Source organism: Genypterus blacodes, unplaced genomic scaffold (genome assembly GCF_046128005.1).
Source record: "Genypterus blacodes isolate CSIRO-AG114 ecotype Tasmania unplaced genomic scaffold, CSIRO-AGI_Gbla_v1 ptg000099l_1, whole genome shotgun sequence".
Taxonomy (NCBI): domain Eukaryota; kingdom Metazoa; phylum Chordata; class Actinopteri; order Ophidiiformes; family Ophidiidae; genus Genypterus; species Genypterus blacodes.
Genome location: NW_027466903.1, coordinates 2,595,463 through 2,614,975, shown reverse-complemented (window position 1 = coordinate 2,614,975; position 19,513 = coordinate 2,595,463). Strand labels below are relative to the sequence as shown.

General features: G+C 46.9%; 2 protein-coding genes across 2 annotated transcripts; one reads left to right on the top strand and one right to left on the bottom strand.

Moving 5' to 3' along the window:
• The first annotated feature begins 147 nt into the window (after positions 1–147).
• Positions 148–10,892, top strand: itih5 (inter-alpha-trypsin inhibitor heavy chain 5). The gene is made up of 14 exons (XM_076159704.1): positions 148–401; positions 496–540; positions 1,360–1,523; positions 1,776–1,877; positions 2,588–2,877; positions 3,078–3,247; positions 3,605–3,721; positions 5,234–5,405; positions 5,658–5,967; positions 7,264–7,943; positions 8,361–8,414; positions 9,339–9,455; positions 9,529–9,906; positions 10,209–10,892. The coding sequence occupies exons 1-14, from the start codon at positions 294–296 to the stop codon at positions 10,478–10,480; spliced, it is 2,979 nt and encodes a 992-aa protein (XP_076015819.1). The 5' UTR covers positions 148–293; the 3' UTR covers positions 10,481–10,892.
• A 259-nt stretch (positions 10,893–11,151) lies between these two features.
• On the bottom strand, positions 11,152–19,354 carry tmem110l (transmembrane protein 110, like). Its single transcript, XM_076159708.1, has 8 exons — positions 18,927–19,354; positions 17,462–17,510; positions 16,880–16,975; positions 16,333–16,454; positions 15,739–15,851; positions 15,417–15,500; positions 15,194–15,322; positions 11,152–12,568 (listed from the first exon to the last, which is right to left on the bottom strand). The coding sequence occupies exons 1-8, from the start codon at positions 19,126–19,128 to the stop codon at positions 12,452–12,454; spliced, it is 912 nt and encodes a 303-aa protein (XP_076015823.1). The 5' UTR covers positions 19,129–19,354; the 3' UTR covers positions 11,152–12,451.
• Positions 19,355–19,513: the final 159 nt, after the last annotated feature.

Here is a 19,513-nt window from a genome sequence, read left to right as displayed (position 1 = left end):
ATATGTATCGGTATTGGATAGGGAAGGGTGGAGAGTGATCGATGGATAGATACCTTACATTGTAATATTTTCCCACAGCCCCTGAAGGCATCAGCAGCTTAATTACTATTCACTCATGAGCTGGTTCCAAACACTGCGCCCCTCTCTTTTGCGGTGGATGGGCGTAGTTTTACCCCCCACCTCCCCGGGTCCTCCTCAGCTGCGGGTCCGGACACTGTGATCTGGGCAGCCGGAGACTCTGGAGGGAAATGTCCCATTCATCCGTGTGAGGCTCCACGCAGAAGGACGACGGGATGCTGGTGTGGACTCTGCTGCTCTGCCTCTGCCTGGGCGCTGTGGGGCACCTGGAGGAAGAGGCCCAGTTTGAAGACTCGGACCTGAGCGACTTTGATTTAGACATTGTAAGAGAGATTTCACAGACAAGACGTGACGCGCACATTGGTGCTTTATAATGCCTCAGGTTCCCATGATTGAGTTTTTGTCCTGTGTCCACAGGCTCCACGCAGAGTCCCGCGGCAGGTGAAGACTCTCCTCACCAAGGTAAAGCAGAGATTAGTGCTTGTTGACATTAAATCCTGTGCGTCCTGGGCTGTGCGCTTTGGTGGATAAAGCCGAATTATGTCACGGTGCGACTTATTGAATCCAAATTTAGTCTTAAATTTGACGCGCAAATGTCAAGTAAATCTATAAATGCTCAATCTGAGGGAGTGTGTGTACATGTGTGTTGAATTAGTAACATGCCAGACTGGAGTTTTGAAGCATTTGAGTAGATAAAACAATCTTAATGATGATCTACAGAAGTGTTATTGTCCGCAGCTGATTCTATGGGTGTGACGCGCAGGAGAGCCGCCAAAGCGCGCAGCTCTGCCAGAGCGGCTGTTGGAACGCGCTGGCTCGCGTTTGAGAGCCACAGCGAGCCGTGGGAACCTGAACGCATTCCTGCCTAAGAAGTGTTTAGAGAGATGCGAGTTGGTTCCAGGGAGTCTTTTCAGATGATAGAAGTCGAATCCAGCCGGAACGAAAGAGGGAGAGGGAATTTGACTTTACACACAGCAAACCATGCGCAAAACTGTGACCGCGGCATGTTCTGCGTTCGCTTCCCATTTATTATTGTAAAGGTGACGAACACAATTAGCTCAAGGAACCTACAAACATTCACTAAAGATGATGTCGCTGGACCGTCTGAAAATTACACACAAGGTCACTCAAAAAAAACCCATGATGCACAAAGATACAGTAAAGTGGTTAACATGGAGGTGGTGGTGATGTTATTGTGTGTGTGTGTGTGTGTGTGTGTGTGTGTGTGTGTGTGTGTGTGTGTGTGTGTGTGTGTTCTTGCTGCATGAACCCAACAAACAGGAGACCAAACCGCATATCCAGGAGCTGTCCATCAAAACCACTGTCATCTCCCGCTATGCCTTCACCGCCGTGTACTGCGCCATGCTCAACCGCCACTCCGCCGCCGCAGAGGGCGTCTTCCAGTTCCAGATTCCTGCCAATGCCTACGTCTCCAACTTCACCATGTAAGAGTGGAAGAGCGGGCTGTGAGGTCAATGGAGGGGCTTCGGTGACTTATACTGCAGGAATCTGAAGTAGACATATTCAGGATTTTACTTTAGAAGAACTATCGATGTATCAGTACTGCAAGAAGTATCAAAGTACCAAATTCAGTCTCAAACAAGATCACAAACCGCCGCCTGTCTGGAAAACACTGTTGAGGCCAAACAATGGGTGGTCCAGCAATCTAATCCTTAACCTTTGACCCCGCAAACCAGGATCGTCGGTGGGCGCGTCTACCAGAGTGAGGTCAAGGCGAAGGAAAAGAAGGTCAAAGAGGAGGACGGAAAACGCAAGAACAAAGAGGCAGGTGACGCAAGGTAGGACGAACCTGTGCACGCGTGTGTGTGTGTGTGTCTCCTGCCATGGTCTGATCTCCATCTGGTGTCTCCTCCTAATTACACAGCATAACTCTGTCTCTCTTATGTTCCTATTTTGCAAACAAAATGGATAATATCCAGAGTAAAACCTCTGTAACCACAACCAGGCACAACAAAGAGTGTGTGTGTGTGTGTGTGTGTGTGTGTGTGTGAGCGTGTGGGTATGTAATAGGTTCTCTGCTCTGGAGGCGAACACCCTCATATGAATGTGTGACCTCGCCGTGATAGGGAAAAGATGACTTCATGCCATTTCCAGCTGGCAGTTCTGAAATGACATTTCAGAAAAACGGGTTTCTGATCTGCTAAAGAGAGAAGAGGAGGAAAGAAGAGGAAGATGTGAGATCAGATGGAAGGGTGGAACACACACACACCCATTCAGACGTGTACACACTCACTCAATTGAGTCACATTTTACTTTTACATGTATGACATCACCACGCTCCTTCCTCTCATATTTCTTCAGTTTCTAACACTTTTTAAGTGAAGTTTTCTTGACCTTTTGTTGGGTTTGGGTTTAAAACTTTCTGCTCTGATCGGCCCAATTCAAACTCTGGGAAATGTTAAAAAAGGGCACTGGCCGGACGACAACTTTCAATCAGTTTAATCGGCAGTACCTGTCTCCTTTCTACCGTATCCTGTCTGTCCTCCAGTGCTGATTCTGAGGTGGAGGTGTTCAGGATGGCGGTCAGCATCCCAGGTCGCAACCGCGCCGTCTTCCTGCTGACCTACGAGGAGCTGCTGCAGCGCCGGCTGGGTCGCTACGAGCATGTGACCAGCGTGCGTCCCCTTCAGCTGGTCAGCCGCCTCAGCCTGGACGTCACCATCGTGGAACACTCCACCATCACACACCTGGAGGTGCTGCCTCTCCGCAATGGCAAGAGCAACAGCAAGAGCAACAGCGCAACTGTGGCGTCTGCGTCAAACGCAGCAAAGACATCAGGTATGCACGGCTCAAAATATCACAGACTTTTACTTTCAATATGGAATTTATAGATGAATATCAGCATGATCCTCATATACAACTGTAGTGGGCTTAATCTGGCTCTGGACTCTTTCTTTAACACACACACACACACACACACACACACACACACACACACACACACACACACACACACACTTCCTGTCTTTGTGCTGCAGACAAACCTGAGCTTCCTGTCACCACCGCCATCAAACACGAGAGAAATGTCTGCAAGGTCACCTTCAACCCAAACATCGTCCAGCAGGCCAAGATCACCACAAGCGGCATCTTGGGAGACTTTGTTATCCGCTACGACGTGGAGCGAGAGCTGGGGATCGGCGACATACAGGTCAGAGGTCACACAGACACACACACAAGTGAAGATCGCATTTATAACGGAAAAGAGATTGTGTCAAGGCCTAAAATGAAATCGTTTCTCTGTAGGCATGCACACAAATAAGCAAGTCAGCTACACACACACACATACGCAGGCACGTACGCACACACACACACACACACACACACACACCTGTTAGCAATCCATTCTCCTGGATTACTGCTTTCACTCTTTGCCAAACTGAACATTGCCAATCACACACACACACACACACACACACACACACACACACACACACACACACACACACACACACACAACTGCTGCAGCCAATCTGTGAAGTACTGTCTACTCTCTTTTCCTCCTCAGGTTCTAAACGGCCACTTCGTCCACTACTTTGCACCCAAAGACCTGCCGGCCGTGCCCAAGAACGTGGTGTTTGTGATCGACACCAGCGCCTCCATGCTGGGGAAAAAGATCAGGCAGGTAAAGAACACGATGACGGTGGGAATGGTCGAGGAAACGTTTCAGAGGTGTGAAGAGTCCAACCTGTTCAATGATGTTCATTTATATAGAACAATCCAGACACAAGGGCAATTTGTAGCACTTTAAAATGATATTTAAGATGTTCAAATTGCATTTAGAAGCAAAAAACAGATAAGAAAAAGTTCAAATGGAGACAGAAGAAATGTAGAGCTTTATTTTGCAAAGTTTGACTTGCAGCCTCTGATTTTATCATCAGCAGTGACTTTGGCCCAATCAAACAGAGTAAATTCAACTCCGACATCTGTTCCAGATCCGCTCTGGCATTGGAGCTGATAAATGATCTGTTTTTTTTCACTCCTCTACCTTAATGAGAGCTTTAATATCCACCTTGCACCCTTCTGCATTTGTCATCAGCCTCGGAGTCTGTGAGGGGAAATCTGATGGTTTTACTCTGTTTTCTGGAGAGACAGCCTGATCTCACTCCAGCTCCTCCTCCTCACTCCCACACTGGAATACCAATATCAGACCTTTCCCCACTGCGTGCGTAACAGCTCGATAATCCCCCCTCGCCCAGACGCAGATCAGATCTGTGCAGCTGCCGAGCGGCTCGTCCCACTGGAGCGAAGAAGCAGAGGAGCTGAAAAACAGATTTCAGGCTGCAGAGAGGATAGTGGAAACATACAAGGCGGTGCTGTGAGGGAGGAAGGTCAGCGTCTCTATTGGGTAATGGAACTTTCTGGACCACGGCACCCTCGACCCCTGATCTGCACCCCGCCCTCACACCCCCCATGGCCAGGCCCCCAGCAGGCTGCAGGAACAGAACAACAAGTGTTTGGATGTGGCTCCACAATGGAGGGTTTCACTGTTGGTCAGCCTGTTGGTTCTGACCTTTGCTGTACGGCCCAGAAAAGAACAAATCAGCCCCCAGACCACTCAGCAGCTAAGAACGGCAAAAATTCAATCAAAGAGAAAAATCTAATGAACGTGGGGAAAGAAACCACACACCTGCTTCACCGTGTTTCAGTTTGGAGGAAGTTATTTGAGAGTTGAATGTGAACGCTCTGCTGTTATGCCAGAGGTGGTTAGAGGAATAACAAGGCTGCAGAGGGTCGGGGCATCAGATTGTTTTTTTTCTTTTGCCCATCAGTGCCACATGTGAACAGTAGTTTCCATAGTGACTCCACCCTCCCGAATTTTATTCATGGGTGTATGTGTGTTTGGTTGTGTGTTTTCAGGAAAACCCCAGCTGGTCAAATGGCACGACATTTGATTGCTGGCATCTATGAGTCCAACCATTTTTTTAAGCATTATAATTCAATATTCATGGTTACGCCACAGAAATTATGACACAGCAACTGTTGCTGTGTGTCCAAACGTGAGATCATCATAGACGCTATGAAATCGAAAGACAACTTGTTCTGATGTGACTCATGAGCACAAACACACCAGACTGATTAAACTGTGTTTACCAGATTTGACTTTGTGTTTGTCTGTGTTTTGTGGCCCTTTCAGACCAAAGAGGCTCTGTTCACCATTCTGAGAGATCTGCGTCCCAGCGACCACTTCAACTTCATCAGCTTCTCCAACAAGATCAAAGTCTGGCAGCCGCACACCCTCGTCCCGGTCACACCACTAAACATTGTGGACGCCAAGAAGTTTATTTTCAGGCTGGCGCCCACTGGAGGTGAGACGCGACACAACAGTTTGTCTTCATCACACATTGGTTATAGTTCACTTGAACTGTGACTTGCAGTGAGAAGTTTAGTATATCAGACAGCTTCTATCTCAGGTCGAGTAACACAAACACCTCCTCCTCAACCTAACGGGAAAAGTCTGTATGGATTGAAAGCGAAAATTATTCTGAACAAAATGAGCCCAAACTGCATTATCTACTCAGTTTATGCTCACAGTTTCCTGCAATATCATTCCCATGCAGGCACCAACATCGACGATGCCATCCAGACGGGCTCCGGGTTGCTTCGCCAATACCTGTCTGGTCCTGATGCCGGCCCCAACAGCGTGTCGCTCATCATCTTTATGACAGACGGAAGGCCCACGGTGGGGGAGGTCCAGTCCACCGCCATCCTGGGGAACACCCGCTCGGTCGTGGAGGAGAAGTTCTGCGTCTTCACCATCGGGATTGGGAATGACGTGGACTACCGTCTGCTGGAGCGCATGGCTTTGGAAAACTGTGGGATGATGAGACGCATCCCAGAGGAAGCAGACGCCAGCGCCATGCTCAAAGGGTCAGTGTGTTCTCTACTCACCTGGATGGTTGTTGGTTGGGTAGAAATGGTTAATTGTTTAAGACACAGCCTCTTAATTTAGGGCTCCAGAGTCACATAGAGGAAGTTTCAGTTGATTCAGATGATAATTCGTGGCACAGTGAAGACAAAAATGCATTCATATAATGTCATGATGAATGGCTGGAACTGGACTAGAACTAGTCTAACAATGGTCTGAAACTAGTCCAAAGCAGACATTGTGTAACTTATGAGTTGTTTTCTGTGACGTATGAACTTTAGATCTATTTCCTGACTTCCCCCCACCTCATATATGAACAGTTCACTTCTTAATAACCAATTAGCAGCGTCTAATCCTCCCCTGGCGTCCTTCCGTCTCTCATCATGCTGCGAGTCCGAAGGCGGCGGCAAATGTGGCGGTGCTGACAACCTACCTCTTTAATCAGCCCCCGACATGTGACACGGCCTCCCTCCCTGTCTCGCCCGCGTCTCTGTCCTTAACACAAAGTCCTGCTCTTCCGTCCCTCTTCCGTACGCGGACAAGCAAAGTGTTTGTTCAGTCGCACAGGAATGCGTCGGCGTTGTGAAACCAGCGTCTGAGCATGTATGTGGAGTTAACAGATAGACTCTGTACATAATAGACCTGGTCCTGCTTGAACAAACACTTGGGATAAGAGGTGAGGAGGTTTTACTGCGCCATAATGAAGAGGACAGGACACACACACACACACGCACACACACACACACACACACACACACACACACAGCCTCCTCCTTACACACACTCCTTCATGAATGTGTGCATAAACTCTGCACTGCGCTGGTTGTAGCTTATAGAGGTTAGCAGGTTTTATGGTCCAGAAGGTGGCTGGGTTACATCAACAAGGCACTCAGGAGGTTTGACTCCAAATTCTCTCTGACCTTTGATCTTAAGTCTAATCTTTAAAGTTAATTGGGTACCAACGAGGGCAAAGACGGGTGCACAGATGGTGGTGGTCAATCCAAAATTGGGGATAAGACTGGAAAAAGACACTTTTTACTATCGTCTGGACCAAACTGACACCTGGAAATGCTCAATGGATTATGGGTATTGTAAACAGGAAGTAGTTGAGCAGCCTGAATCGTAATGAGGAAGACATAAATGTCTGCATTCAAGTTAAAAAGTTTATACATAGTTTGAGCGATGAAAAGGCAAATTCAAAGATGAAACCTGCACAGACGTTCATACAGCTGGAGCTGCAGCTGCAGCTGCTGCATCATCACCATTCATTACTTGTTCACTGTCCCTTCACTTTCTAGGTTCTACGACGAGATCGGAACTCCTCTGCTGTCTGACATCAGGATCAACTACACAGAGGACTCGGTGGAGTACGTGACCCAGCACCTGTTCACCAACTACTTCAACGGCTCGGAGATCGTCATTGCCGGCAAGCTGACCAACCAGAGTGCCGAATCTCTTCACGTCCAAGTAACCGCCAGCAACAATGACAAGAACATCATCCTGGAGACCGACGTGCCACTGCGGCACAGACAGATCGAAACGGAGAAGCACGTGAAGGCAGCAACGGCGGCGCTGGCGGGCGGGTCAAAGGTCCCCGGGTCCAGTGCCACGCAGGGTTTGGGGGATGCTCTGGGTTTGATCGCAGAGGACTTTGTGGAACGTGTCTGGGGTTTCCTCAGTGTCAAGGATGGCCTGCGCTCACGTCTCCGCAGTCAGACCAGCAAAGAGAGGGAGGACTTCACCCAGCAGGCCACCAACCTGTCCCTCAACTATCACTTCCTCACTCCGCTCACCAGCCTGGTGGTGGAGAAGCCCGAAGTCTTGCCTGACGGCACTGTGGCACCGGCGCCCACAATCTCCCCGGCCACCGGCGAGGCCGCTCCATCCGCCAATCAGCTGCCAGACGAGGAAGACATGCCCCAGACGGCCAATAAGAGGAAGCCAGGCAGCCAGACGTCCACTCAGAGCAGCATGAAGGGTGAGGCGGTCCAGACGTTTGAGGTCCTTCAGTTTGTGTCAAGGAACAAATCAGTAAAAGATAATAAGAGTTTAGTTTGGGCAAAATTAAGCCAAAAAGAAACATATTTAAGCAAATGATGAGCTTAATTGTGCTAATTCAGTGTATGTTCCTTTAAAACATGTGGTTTATAATGTGTATTAACACTTAATTTGAAAGATCTTCCACACATGGACTTATTCCCTCAATGATCTGGATCCAATTTGAGCTCTGAGTGTCCAAAAGACACAGAGAAACAAAGAACTCAACTGATTTTCAGAGGTGGAAAGCTGCTTTGTGTGTTAATTTCATTTGCATAGAAACTTTCAGGAGGAAGCATTGAACAATAGCAGCCTGCCCTGAATCAGTGCTGGAGCTAAATATTGTACTTCCTCATAGGTAAAGCAGAGAGAAGGCCGGCCAGGAAATCCATCACCATCTCCAAAACATCAGGTGACTTCACACGTTCCAGACCCCTGTGAACCCAGTCCAGCTCCCAGTGAATCCAGGCTTACAGTAGACAATCTGTGTGTGTGAGTGTGTGTGTGTGTGCGCGTGGGCGGCCTGTAATTTGGCTGCTCGTCAGGCAGGGAGGGGTTAAGAGCCTGTGAACGGACCTGCAGAGGAGAGAACACGCAGGGGCTAATTGAAATACCAACACGGGGCCGACGTGGCACTTTAAACATGCGCACACACACACACACACACACACACACATTGAGTAGGAAACTGAAGTAAGATGAGACATGCATGTTTGTGTTCTGGTGAAGAGAGGCAGTTACTGAGGGCTAATGACCGGGTCATTACTGTCGCTCTATCATCTCATCGCCCCTCTTTTCATCACAGCCAGTTCTCACAAGCCTTACAAGACTCCAGCATGGCACACATGCAGTCTGACAAAGAGAGAGAGAGAGAGAGAGAGAGAGAGAGAGAGAGAGAGAGAGGTCAAATAGAAACAGCACCCAGTCTGTCATCATCTTCCTTCATTTGCTTTAAAACTTACATTAATTTTTCCTCTCCTCCTCCTCCTACAGCTAAATCTGACTTATTGACTTGTTAAGTGACAACAGACACACACACACACACACACAAACACACACAGGACTCGAGGCAATTCCTCATATTCACACAGAGTGTAAACCTCAGAGGCAGGTGCAGGTTTGACCTCTGCACCACCCGTGTGCCACCTGAAGGTCCTGAAACACATCAATCTACAGGCACATGGATATTACAAACATGTAAAACCTGAAATTGTGTTATTAAATACTTAAAGTTACATGAAGCTCCTCTAACTTCCTCCATTGTGTCAGTCTTGCTGCCTTGTTTTCAAACTTATCTCCTCTGTGACCTCTGACCTCGTGCCCTTTCCTGCCACAGCGGATGGCGACCCTCACTTTGTGGTCGAGTTCCCCCTCAGCAAACTGACGGTGTGCTTCAACATCAACGGCGAGCCTGGACACGTCCTGGGCCTGGTGTCCGACCACAAGTACTCTGGTAAGCCATGACATGACATTACACATGTCAAACATGAGGAGCACATAGTGGGACATTCACTTTGTGTTTCCAGGCGTGACCGTGAACGGAAGGCTGATTGGTGCTCCTCCCCCGCCGGGCAGCCACAAGCAGCAGCGGACCTACTTCAGCACCATCATCATTGTGGTGGACAAACCTCAGCGCGCCTACATCGAGGTGACACCCAAGAAGGTCATCCTGGACGGGCGCGACCGCATGGTGCTGCCATGCCACTCAACCGTCTCTGTGGACAGCGGCGCCGTGTCGGTGGCTATCGTGAGCAAGTCCAACGTGACCGTGACCATCGGGGGGAGCATCAGCTTCGTGATCCTGGTCCACCAGTACAAGAATCCAGCTCCGTACCAAAGGGACCATCTGGGCTTCTACATCGCCAACAGCAAAGGACTTTCACACAAGTGCCATGGGCTGCTGGGTAAGTTTCACCCAAAGGTTGAGCTTTTTCACACACACACACAATAAGGGGTCTCTTCAAAAGTTAAGTGATCCAACAATAATGCAAAATTCAACGTGCTTGGCTCCAAACGGCCTCCTGATATCTCTGCTATTCTTGTGCTATTGTTTAACTGCGTGTCAGCTCTGATGTTGATAACAAATTTATCTTAATTTAGCCACGTCTCATAAACAGCCAAACAAACCTGATGACGTTTGGCATTCAAATTCTCGTTTGATCTCCGAGACCCAAAATAAGCAGAAAGTCCCGTCTGATCCTTTCAGGTCAGTTCCTGTACGAGGAAGTGGGACTGGCAGAGCCTCCGGCCGACATGTCAGCAAAGGGAAGAGCCCGAGCGACGCCTGTGCTGAAGGTGAAGGACCGCAGGGTACCCGTGTATAAGAAGACCCGGCGGATCTATGGCGGCACGCAGAGCGTGGACTGCTGGTTCGCCAAGAACAACGCTGCCAAGCTGATAGACGGAGAGTACGAGAACTATCTGATGTCACACATGTTCGACACAGGGGACTGTCCACACGGGACCAACCGAGTCTGAGGCCACAGGACAACTTCAGCTTACTCCGGACATTTAAGTCTAAACTCTGTTTTTGTTCCTCTGTAAGTTGTGTCATTGTGTAGATGTTTGTGCTTCTCTTCAGGTCTGTAGAACACGTGGTAAAGCCTCTAAAAGCTCCTCTACATGAAGGTCTACAAGTTAAGTTACATACAAACTTACAGAGAAACAAAGTCAGTGACCCGAGTTTGGATGTAGATGACCTGAAAATCAGGACAGTTTGTATAATTGGTGGAATATAACTTTAAATCGCATTTTACCCAGTAACCATAGAAACATTCCATTATCACACAAACAGCCTCACACACACCCACTGCCGTCAATCTCAAATATATTTTTTTATTATTTCTAATAGAAATGTACTGATTTTCATTCCAAGTGTATTATTTTGTACTCTAATTTTGTAATTGTAAATAAAAAAATGTTCGTTATATTTGGGGTCATTTCCTGAGAATGTGTGTGTGTCAGACAGCTAATAACTTACGTCAGAATGTCCCAAATGTGGCAACCATGAGCTCAAGATCACACCTGTTTTTTTTACACACACACACACACACACACACACACACACACACACACACACACACACACACACACACACACACACACACACACACACACACACACACACACACACACACACACACACACACACACACACACACACACACACACACACACACACACACACACAGTCCTGTCATCACACACACAGACCCCCTGTCCTGTCATCAGCTGGGGGTCACAGGGCTGCTGGCCCCGCCCACACAGGTGTGCTCAGTCCAGGTCATGCTGGGGTGTCTGTCATCGCTCTGCCTCGCGCAGGAATTCCACTCCAGGCGCAGAGCGTGTGTGTGTGTGTGTCAAAGATCTTTATTGGGCCCCAGATTACACAGATACATTCGTCAAGAAGAACCACGGCAGCTCACAGCTCCACTTTGACCTTTGACCATTGTGCAGTCTGCCATTTCATCCACAGTCTGATTTATAAAACATGCACCAGAATACAAAAGTAAATGTTTAACGTTTCAGCTGTGAAAGTGTAAATGTAAACAGGACGAAGGAATGTTTAGATACTTCAGAGCCTCAAACTGTGTTATGATCTTTTACCTTCAGATCACTTTGACAAATGAGAAGGTAAACAGCTCATGACCCAGTTTGTCAGGTGGAGTTTGGTTTCCTCTGTCCCATTTCAGTGCCGTTACCACAGATTGGACCACAAAGTCAAAATACATGTAAAATATAAACAATAAATAAAAGAAATGTGCCACATCTCGATAAACATGAACACAACATTTCATGTAATATATATAAATACATCAATCATGGCAGGATTATGAACGCTCTTCTTCTCTTCAAAAACTAAAACCTCTCCTTGTAACCATGGTTACCCAAACAAACAAGATGGCGGTACGACCTGTGCCAACCATCCTCGGAAACTTAAGCTCGCAGTAACGACGGTAATTAGATCTGAATTAAAAGCTGAACGTGTTGTGATGCATGTTTGGTACGTTCGCTCTCCTCTGAGGAACACGAGCCAGGATGAAGGACGCTTTGCATTCCCAAAAGTCCCGGCAAACCTTCAGCTGTGGTCGCTCTGATGCTTCCTCGTAAATAGAGGTGGCGAGCTGCAACATTTACCGTCTACAACTGCACAATAAGTGGTTGTTGGCACTGACTCAACTGCATCTTTCTGAAGCGTTAAAATCGATAATCGGCCCCGATAACATGATCGGAGGCAGCTTTGATTCAGGCTGTGATTTCAATGTAATTATGGCATTTATGTGACTTAACATTTAGCGCTGCAGTCTTTGGTTTGATCCTCATTTGTCGCCATTTTCGTACAAAAACCAGTCCATCAAAGCGTCCAGGTTTCCCTGAGTGGAGTAACTGTTTGGCATTTACACAATATAGTCACAGGTTTACATGTGTGTTGATGGCAGCGCGTCAGGTTCACACCTCCACCCAGCTGGGTCTCACCGGCCCCCCAGAGTACTGCACGTGCAGGGCAGGGCCCTGGGCACCGGCCTCCCCCTCCTCGCCCTCGTCTGTGTCCGACTCCAGCAGGAGCTGGGGGAGGAAGAGGATCCACATGTCAACACACTTCAACGCATCACGAGGACACACACACACACACACACACACACACACACACACACACACACACACACACACACACACACACACACACACACACACACACACACACACACACACACACACACACACACACACACACACACACACACACACACACACACACACACACACACACACACACAGATGTGGGCGCAGATATGGAATTCATGCATTTCTGACCCTAAAGTGGAACATTTCCTCCGTTTGTTCTCGGCATGAAAAATTCTCCAGCTGAGATTTTAATCCCAGAAGAGCAAAATTCGGCAAAGATATAAAATTTATGGCATTCAAATCTTCCATATGCTTTTTACGATACAGATGTTTAAATTGCTCAAAAACACGGGTTAGGTCCGACTGTTCATGATATCATGTATGTATTTTTGTGATGTCATTTTGATGATCTAATCTATTTTAAACGTGTGAATAGAAAGGGACAAGGAAGCAGTGGAGGGAGCAGCTCCACTTTGATGACATTCTGTGGATAACTTGTATCGATAGGATGCTTTTCCAATGACTGATGTGCCGTGACGAGCAGGGGCGGCTGTCTCTCCTCCTCTTTTTTCCTCTATATCATTAACGGTCACAACAAGCAGCATTGTGGCGCAGTGTCGCCCCCCAGCAAAGACCTCATCCCACTCAAAGGCCTGTCTATCCCCAAGCCACTCCACTCCTCCTCCGCTTTCCATAGCATCAGCGTTTGGAAACGCACGCTAAATGTCACTGTGAGCTGCGGGATGAAGGGATGACTTATAGCTGCCTGGCCCCAGACCAAGACAGAGCGTGAGAGAGAGAGAGATAGAGAGATAGAGAGGAGGGGAGATAGAGAGAGACAGAGCTGGAGAGAGAGAGAGAGAGAGAGAGGAGAGAAGGGAGCGGTAACCTTGCAGTCATTTACCCTCAAGCGTGTGTTCAGTTTTTCCCAAAGAGGCAGGAGAAATGACACAGGCTGGTGTGTGTATGTGTGTGTGTGTGTGTGTGTGTGTGGGAAGAGATTCTATTCTGTGAAGCACAACAACAAGGCTGTTCCACATAAACTGACACTTGACCTAAGACGCACAAAGATCCATCATGACAAACACTAACACTGCAGGGAAAAGAAGAACTGGCAGAAAGAGAAGAAACATAAGCTCCTCCTTCACCAGCTTATATTTACTTTACATTTATTTGTTTCTATTTAGACTCGATTACATTAAAACTCCGTAGCTACAGTAAAGATGGCTTATGCTTGTTTGTTTGGGTAGGAGTAACATGAACTTGGTATTACCCCTTATCCCCACTAGATGTCAGTAAAATCTCCCAAACTAAGTATTATCAAACACCACATTAAAACTACAGCATGTGTCCTTATATGGATTTATATACTTTTAAATATAATCTTAAAAGTCTTCAATGTCCTTGTAAAGCTCTCGTGTCTGAATGGGGCAACATTCAAGTATATTTTCAGCAAGCAGAAGTGTTAGATTAGTGCGATTTGGACGGTTTAGCCTCTTCTAGCTTTACATTTAAATGGTCCCAGAAAGGAAAATCACTTGCTGGGACTTCTGGGACTTCAGTATGGAATATGTACATAACAGAGCCGGGCAGGAGAGTAAAGCGGCGCCAGGTCTCTCTCACAATGTATGGAAACGGAGCATTGTCTGACTTTACTGCAGGAGTCGTGATCGTGCTCACTGACAGCACATCGATAACAAACACGAGACGGATTTAACAGAAAGAGGGGAAGACGAACAGAGAGGGAAGAGCGACAAAGTCTGACTCAGTCTTTCTTGGACTGGAATCATATGGGCCCGCTGCCCATTAAACAAAGTGGAGACAGAGACATTGTGTGTGTATGTGTGTGTGTGTGTATGTGTGTGTGCGAGTGTGTGTCCTGATCCTCCAAAACAACAGGTGCAGCAGACAGTCAGCGTGACCATCATCACCCTCCATTAAAACTGAAGTGAAACTGATTCAAGCGGCACGTCCCATCAGCATCTGCGTCCCCCTCCTATATATTCCACGCATACGCACGGAACGTTTGGTCGGGAGCAAACTTAACGTCACGTGAAACCTAATCCCTTCATCTGTCATTTTAGGGAGCAGATGTGTCAGCCTGCGTTAAGAGGCACTGGAGCGGGACTTAAACGTTTTCAGGGAGTTGGCATAACGTCTACATCTGAATTTAAAGATATTTAATGCTGCCTGCAGCTTCAATCTAAAACACACACGCAAAGAACTCAAGGATTATAATTTAGTTTACTTTAATCCCTGTGGGCGAACAATTTGGATACTGAAACAGAATTTGACTGATTTAAAGTGAACACAACATTAGAGGAGACAAACGCTTCTTTTGTTTTCTGTGTATATAGTATTCATGTATATTCCTGTGTATTTTTATCCACATAAAACTTAACAAATTAAAAACAAAGATGAAGTTCTACATCACATCATCATTTTGTATATTTTGCAGTTTCTTTAAATATTGTTTTTATTAGATCAAGTTTATCATAGTATACATCTGTCCTACACGTTGTGACTTCATACGTTTAAATCTAAATACGTTTTCTGTGAGCTCACCTGTGACTCATCGCCCGGGACCCAGGGAGTGACCAGTGTCTTCACAGACGAGTCATACGAGTCGTCCAGGCTCTTCATCGTCTTGTACTTCCTCATCATCAGACTGTCCACCACCCAGAACATGATAGACTGCAGAGAGAGAGAGAAAGAGAGGGAGAGACTGTAAACATGTGTAGCATGAGCAGCGTGCAGCGTGGCGTGATCAGGAGAGGCAGCGCCTTACGTTGACGATGAAGGGCACGATGAGCATGACCAGCACCAGCTCCAGCTGAGGGTTAGCAATGTAGCTCAGCAACACCTCCTGCAGCTGGAAACCAGGAGATATACATTGAACCAAGAACACACAGCCAGCAGAACGCATCCTTATGCTGCTGTGATTGGTTGACATATATACATTATGAGGCAAAATGCTAATTATGTAGAAAATGCACTCAGAACATGAGCTCCTCCTCTGAAACATCAAACAGCTGCGACTTCACACAGACACAAGAAGGAAACAACATCACAGACAGGGGGCGCCGACATGCCCCGCCCACTTCCCTTACTTTGGACCAGCCGGGGATGAGCAGCACCAGGCTGACCACGCCCTTCTCCAGCACCATGATGAGCAGGTAGACGCCACACTGGCCGAGCCACGCCGCCGCCCGAGGGGGGTCACCTGTTCGGGGGTTAAGATGGTTACCAATGAAACAGTATAAAGATCAGCCGTGTGTGTGTAACATATAGTTGATTAAGCGGCTTGTTTACTGTTTGTGAGGACTAATTTACACATTTATGTTATATTCTGTTATATCTTTAAAGTGAAGGTTAAGGCCTGTATTATTGACACATGATGCATTGTTAGGGTGAGCATTGTGTTTTGGGGGTAAGGGGAGTGATGTGAATATCAGTTTGACAAGGCGAGTTATTTATCATCACTTCCATCATTGATCAGGAATGCAACAAGGAAAAACTGCAGAGTGAGTGAATGTAATAACAAGGAGTTAATCTTTCTCCGATGCTACTGGGAATATTTTCCCAGCTCAGATGCAGCTGGAGATGCTGGCTCCACTCCCAGTCTGCCTCCTGTGGACCTACACCGCCCTCCAGCGGCAGATGGAAGTGACACTCGGCATCAGAGCAGATGCCTCTGTACTCACCGTATTCTCCAAATGTGAGCAGCGTCCACTGCTTGTGCTCCACCAGTTTAGACACCAGTCTGACAGCCGCCCAGATGACCAGCATCCCCAGCGTGGCGTCCAGCAGGAAGTTCATCAGGTACCTTAGCGGCAAAAACAGAAACGACTTTCAACTTACAAATTCACAAGAGACGGCTTGTTAGAAACACACTCACAGGTTCAGTGCAATTTAGGATGAAATAAATCAATAGTGAGCTGTGTCTTGTTTCATGCAATGCATTGCTTTGTCCTGCAGAGGGCAGAAGGTCTAAACTCTGTTCATGTCCCATTGGGAGACTTCATGGGAGACTTTTGTTTGTTTACTTCCAAAAAACGTTATTTACTTCCTTATTTAATCTTAATGTATTGTTGAAGACATAAAATAATTGTCTTGGTTCGGTCGCTGTGGTTACTGGGAAATGCAAGGATACAGTGGTTGTGTCCGCCAGATTCTTTCAAAACAAGGGTTGTGTTTCTGTGACACAGTCAGAGGATGGAGTGTGACGCTCAGTGTAGTGAAGCCACTCACAGCGAGCACGGGTCCTCTTTGGTGAGCGTGGACAGGAAGACGTTGGCGAAGTGGATGAATAGAGCGCCGATGGCCTGTTTGGACGTGTCGTAAAACCTGGAGGAGAGAGGAGACGGTGTTCAAACTGGAGTGGGACTCATTTATCTCCATGCGTTTGATCTCATTTGTAACTTTTCACGTCAAATGGTAATCCAGGTATGTCTACGTAAAGACTGAGACTTAAAGCTGCTGTCTGATAAAACTGCACCATCAGTGAGACTCTTTGTTTTGGATACAGGGGGCACAAATCTGGATTTTGACAGGGATTTGAACTTGCAACTCTCAAAGATCCTTCCAGCTGATTAATACAAATAATAAAGCAACATCAACATGCACCTGAAGTAGATGTGTAAATGGATTCACATCCTCCAGATTATAGGTGTTGCTTTTGATGGTCGTTACGGGAAAGTAAAGACAAATATTCAACCTTGGTGGAGGTTTATTGTTTATAATTGGGATACTAAACAATAAACGAATACATATTATAGTAGAGTAGAGTAGAGCAGAGCAGAGCAGAACAGAGCAGTGTAGATGTTTTCTAACCAGATCCTCCATGGTCGTCTGATCCCGACAGGCTCCCGGAATCTCTTCACTGGAAACACATAATAAACCAATCAGTGCATCAATAATCTTGCACTGCACTTGGAAAGACATCAGTCAGATAAAACAGAGGGTGGAGCATCAGCCTGGGGACTTTTCATGTCATTTACATTTTAATGCTATGTTTCATTTGCAAGAAACAAATGATGCAAACTACAGCAGCAGGGGATGGGAGACATGAGTTGATGTCACTGTCTTTGTTGTTGTTGTTGACATCATTGTCATTGTGAATGATGCCACACATTGAAAAACAAGCTTTCTGGGTCGCTGAGGTGTTTACTGACCACCAGGGTGCATCACTGAGTGAAACATGGATTATACAGTATATGATCCGATAATAAATAACTGATTGGGGCTCCACAGCTGGGACTGAACCGGTTTACACTTTTATATAAGAACACAAAGCCTCCACACTCAGCGCCCTCACACTGTCGTACCTCAGCGGCTGAATACACCTGACTTAGCCCTTTGGCTCACACCATTAACCTGCAGCTCAGGGGCTCACTAACACTAAGGCTTTCTGCTCATTAGCAGCTTTCAACACAACGCCCTCCTCAGGTCTCAGACCAGCTTCCTCAGGGAAACTTCAACGTCAGGAGGAAGCAATTAATAACATGGCAGGAGAGGAAATCCACAGGATATGGACTCTAGTGAGACTTGAGGCCCCCTGCATAGTGCCGTCCAATGTCACCACTAATTGTACGCCTGAGTGTATTAGGTGTATGTAATGATAAAATACAGATGAAGAGGATCTGTGTGAAGTAAACAAGGTTGAGAAACCATATTCAGTTTTCAGTGAGCGGGCACCATCACATCTCAGGTGATTGTTGCAATGACAGCAATAGTGTGTATGTGCAGATTGCCCAACATTCTCCAGGTCAGCTGTCACTCAGTCACAAGTCAGTGAGCCTCAGTGGCCATTGTTCAGTCAGGGTACATCCACCAGACAACAACACACAAACAAACAAACGCGTAATGCCTTGAGATTAGGGTGATATGTTGTCAACAACCGCTTCAAAACAATAACCTAACACACATTCATTAAGTGTGACACACATCAGGCGTCATTAAAGGCGTATTTCCGCGATCAATCGGAAACCCATTACTTAGTCAATATTAGTGGTTTTGGCATGACCGACACACAAAGCGACTCCTACAGAGTTGTTGATAATTAAAAAGTTGCATTATATTGCGGGTGGAAGTTAACCACGGAGCAAGGCACCATTAAACCAGACGGGTTGTTTGCTCGGAGGTTCCGTAACACAAACATCAACAAAACGCCACGTGGACCCGTCAGCGCTTTAAAGTGACACACTTTAACCTCCATATTGCTGTATTTCGTCCTATATAACGTCGACAAGTCAACAAACACGTACATTTCTTCAAGCGTAACCGGGTTTGTACTCACACATCAACGTGCTGAAGGCGACGACAGCGAGGAGCCCCTGGATTAGGACGCCGAACCGGTCGGTCAGGGCTCCGTCGTCGCAGCCGTGAGGATTCGCCTTATTGATGTCCGACATGTTGGTAACTTCGTCCGGGAGTCTCCTCACCAGAGACACTCCGCTGTATCCGTCCAGGTCCACCCCGATGTACGCAAACATGTTCATGGTGGCAGAAAAGGAGGGGGAAGGAATGCTGGTCTTTGTTTACTCCGGTAACAAACAGCACAGTTTATCTCCCGGTTACTCTAAGTTAAGATGAATTCAGTGTTTGTCTCGGTGCTCAGCGCGTCTGCAGCAGCGTTACACGGAGAAAAGACAAACAGTCCGGTCACTTTCTCCGTGTTTTTGATAAGAAAAACACAACCATCAAGTACGTCAGACAGAACGTAATTTCCGGTGGCTTTATTTCAAAATAAAAGAAGTAAGCGGCGACGACGTTTAATAATCGTTGCACGGGAAGATTGGCCAGTGTCATTCAATATTATTGTTAGACCGGAAAATCATAAGTTGAGTTTGACCTTGACCCCAGAGGAGTAAAAACCAAATAAAA

What these genes read in the sequence shown, in the direction of transcription:
- itih5 (XM_076159704.1), top strand. Translation starts at nt 294, where the DNA reads ATGCTGGTGTGGACTCTGCTGCTCTGCCTCTGCCTGGGCGCTGTGGGG. An exon ending in TGGGGAAAAAGATCAGGCAG is followed by an intron (nt 3,722 to 5,233) that starts GTAAAGAACACG and finishes TGGCCCTTTCAG; the next exon opens with ACCAAAGAGGCTCTGTTCAC. An exon ending in GTCCGACCACAAGTACTCTG is followed by an intron (nt 9,456 to 9,528) that starts GTAAGCCATGAC and finishes TTGTGTTTCCAG; the next exon opens with GCGTGACCGTGAACGGAAGG.
- tmem110l (XM_076159708.1), bottom strand. Translation starts at nt 19,128, where the DNA reads ATGAACATGTTTGCGTACATCGGGGTGGACCTGGACGGATACAGCGGA. An exon ending in AAAGAGGACCCGTGCTCGCT is followed by an intron (nt 16,455 to 16,879) that starts GTGAGTGGCTTC and finishes TTTGCCGCTAAG; the next exon opens with GTACCTGATGAACTTCCTGC. An exon ending in GCTCACATTTGGAGAATACG is followed by an intron (nt 15,852 to 16,332) that starts GTGAGTACAGAG and finishes ACCCCCGAACAG; the next exon opens with GTGACCCCCCTCGGGCGGCG.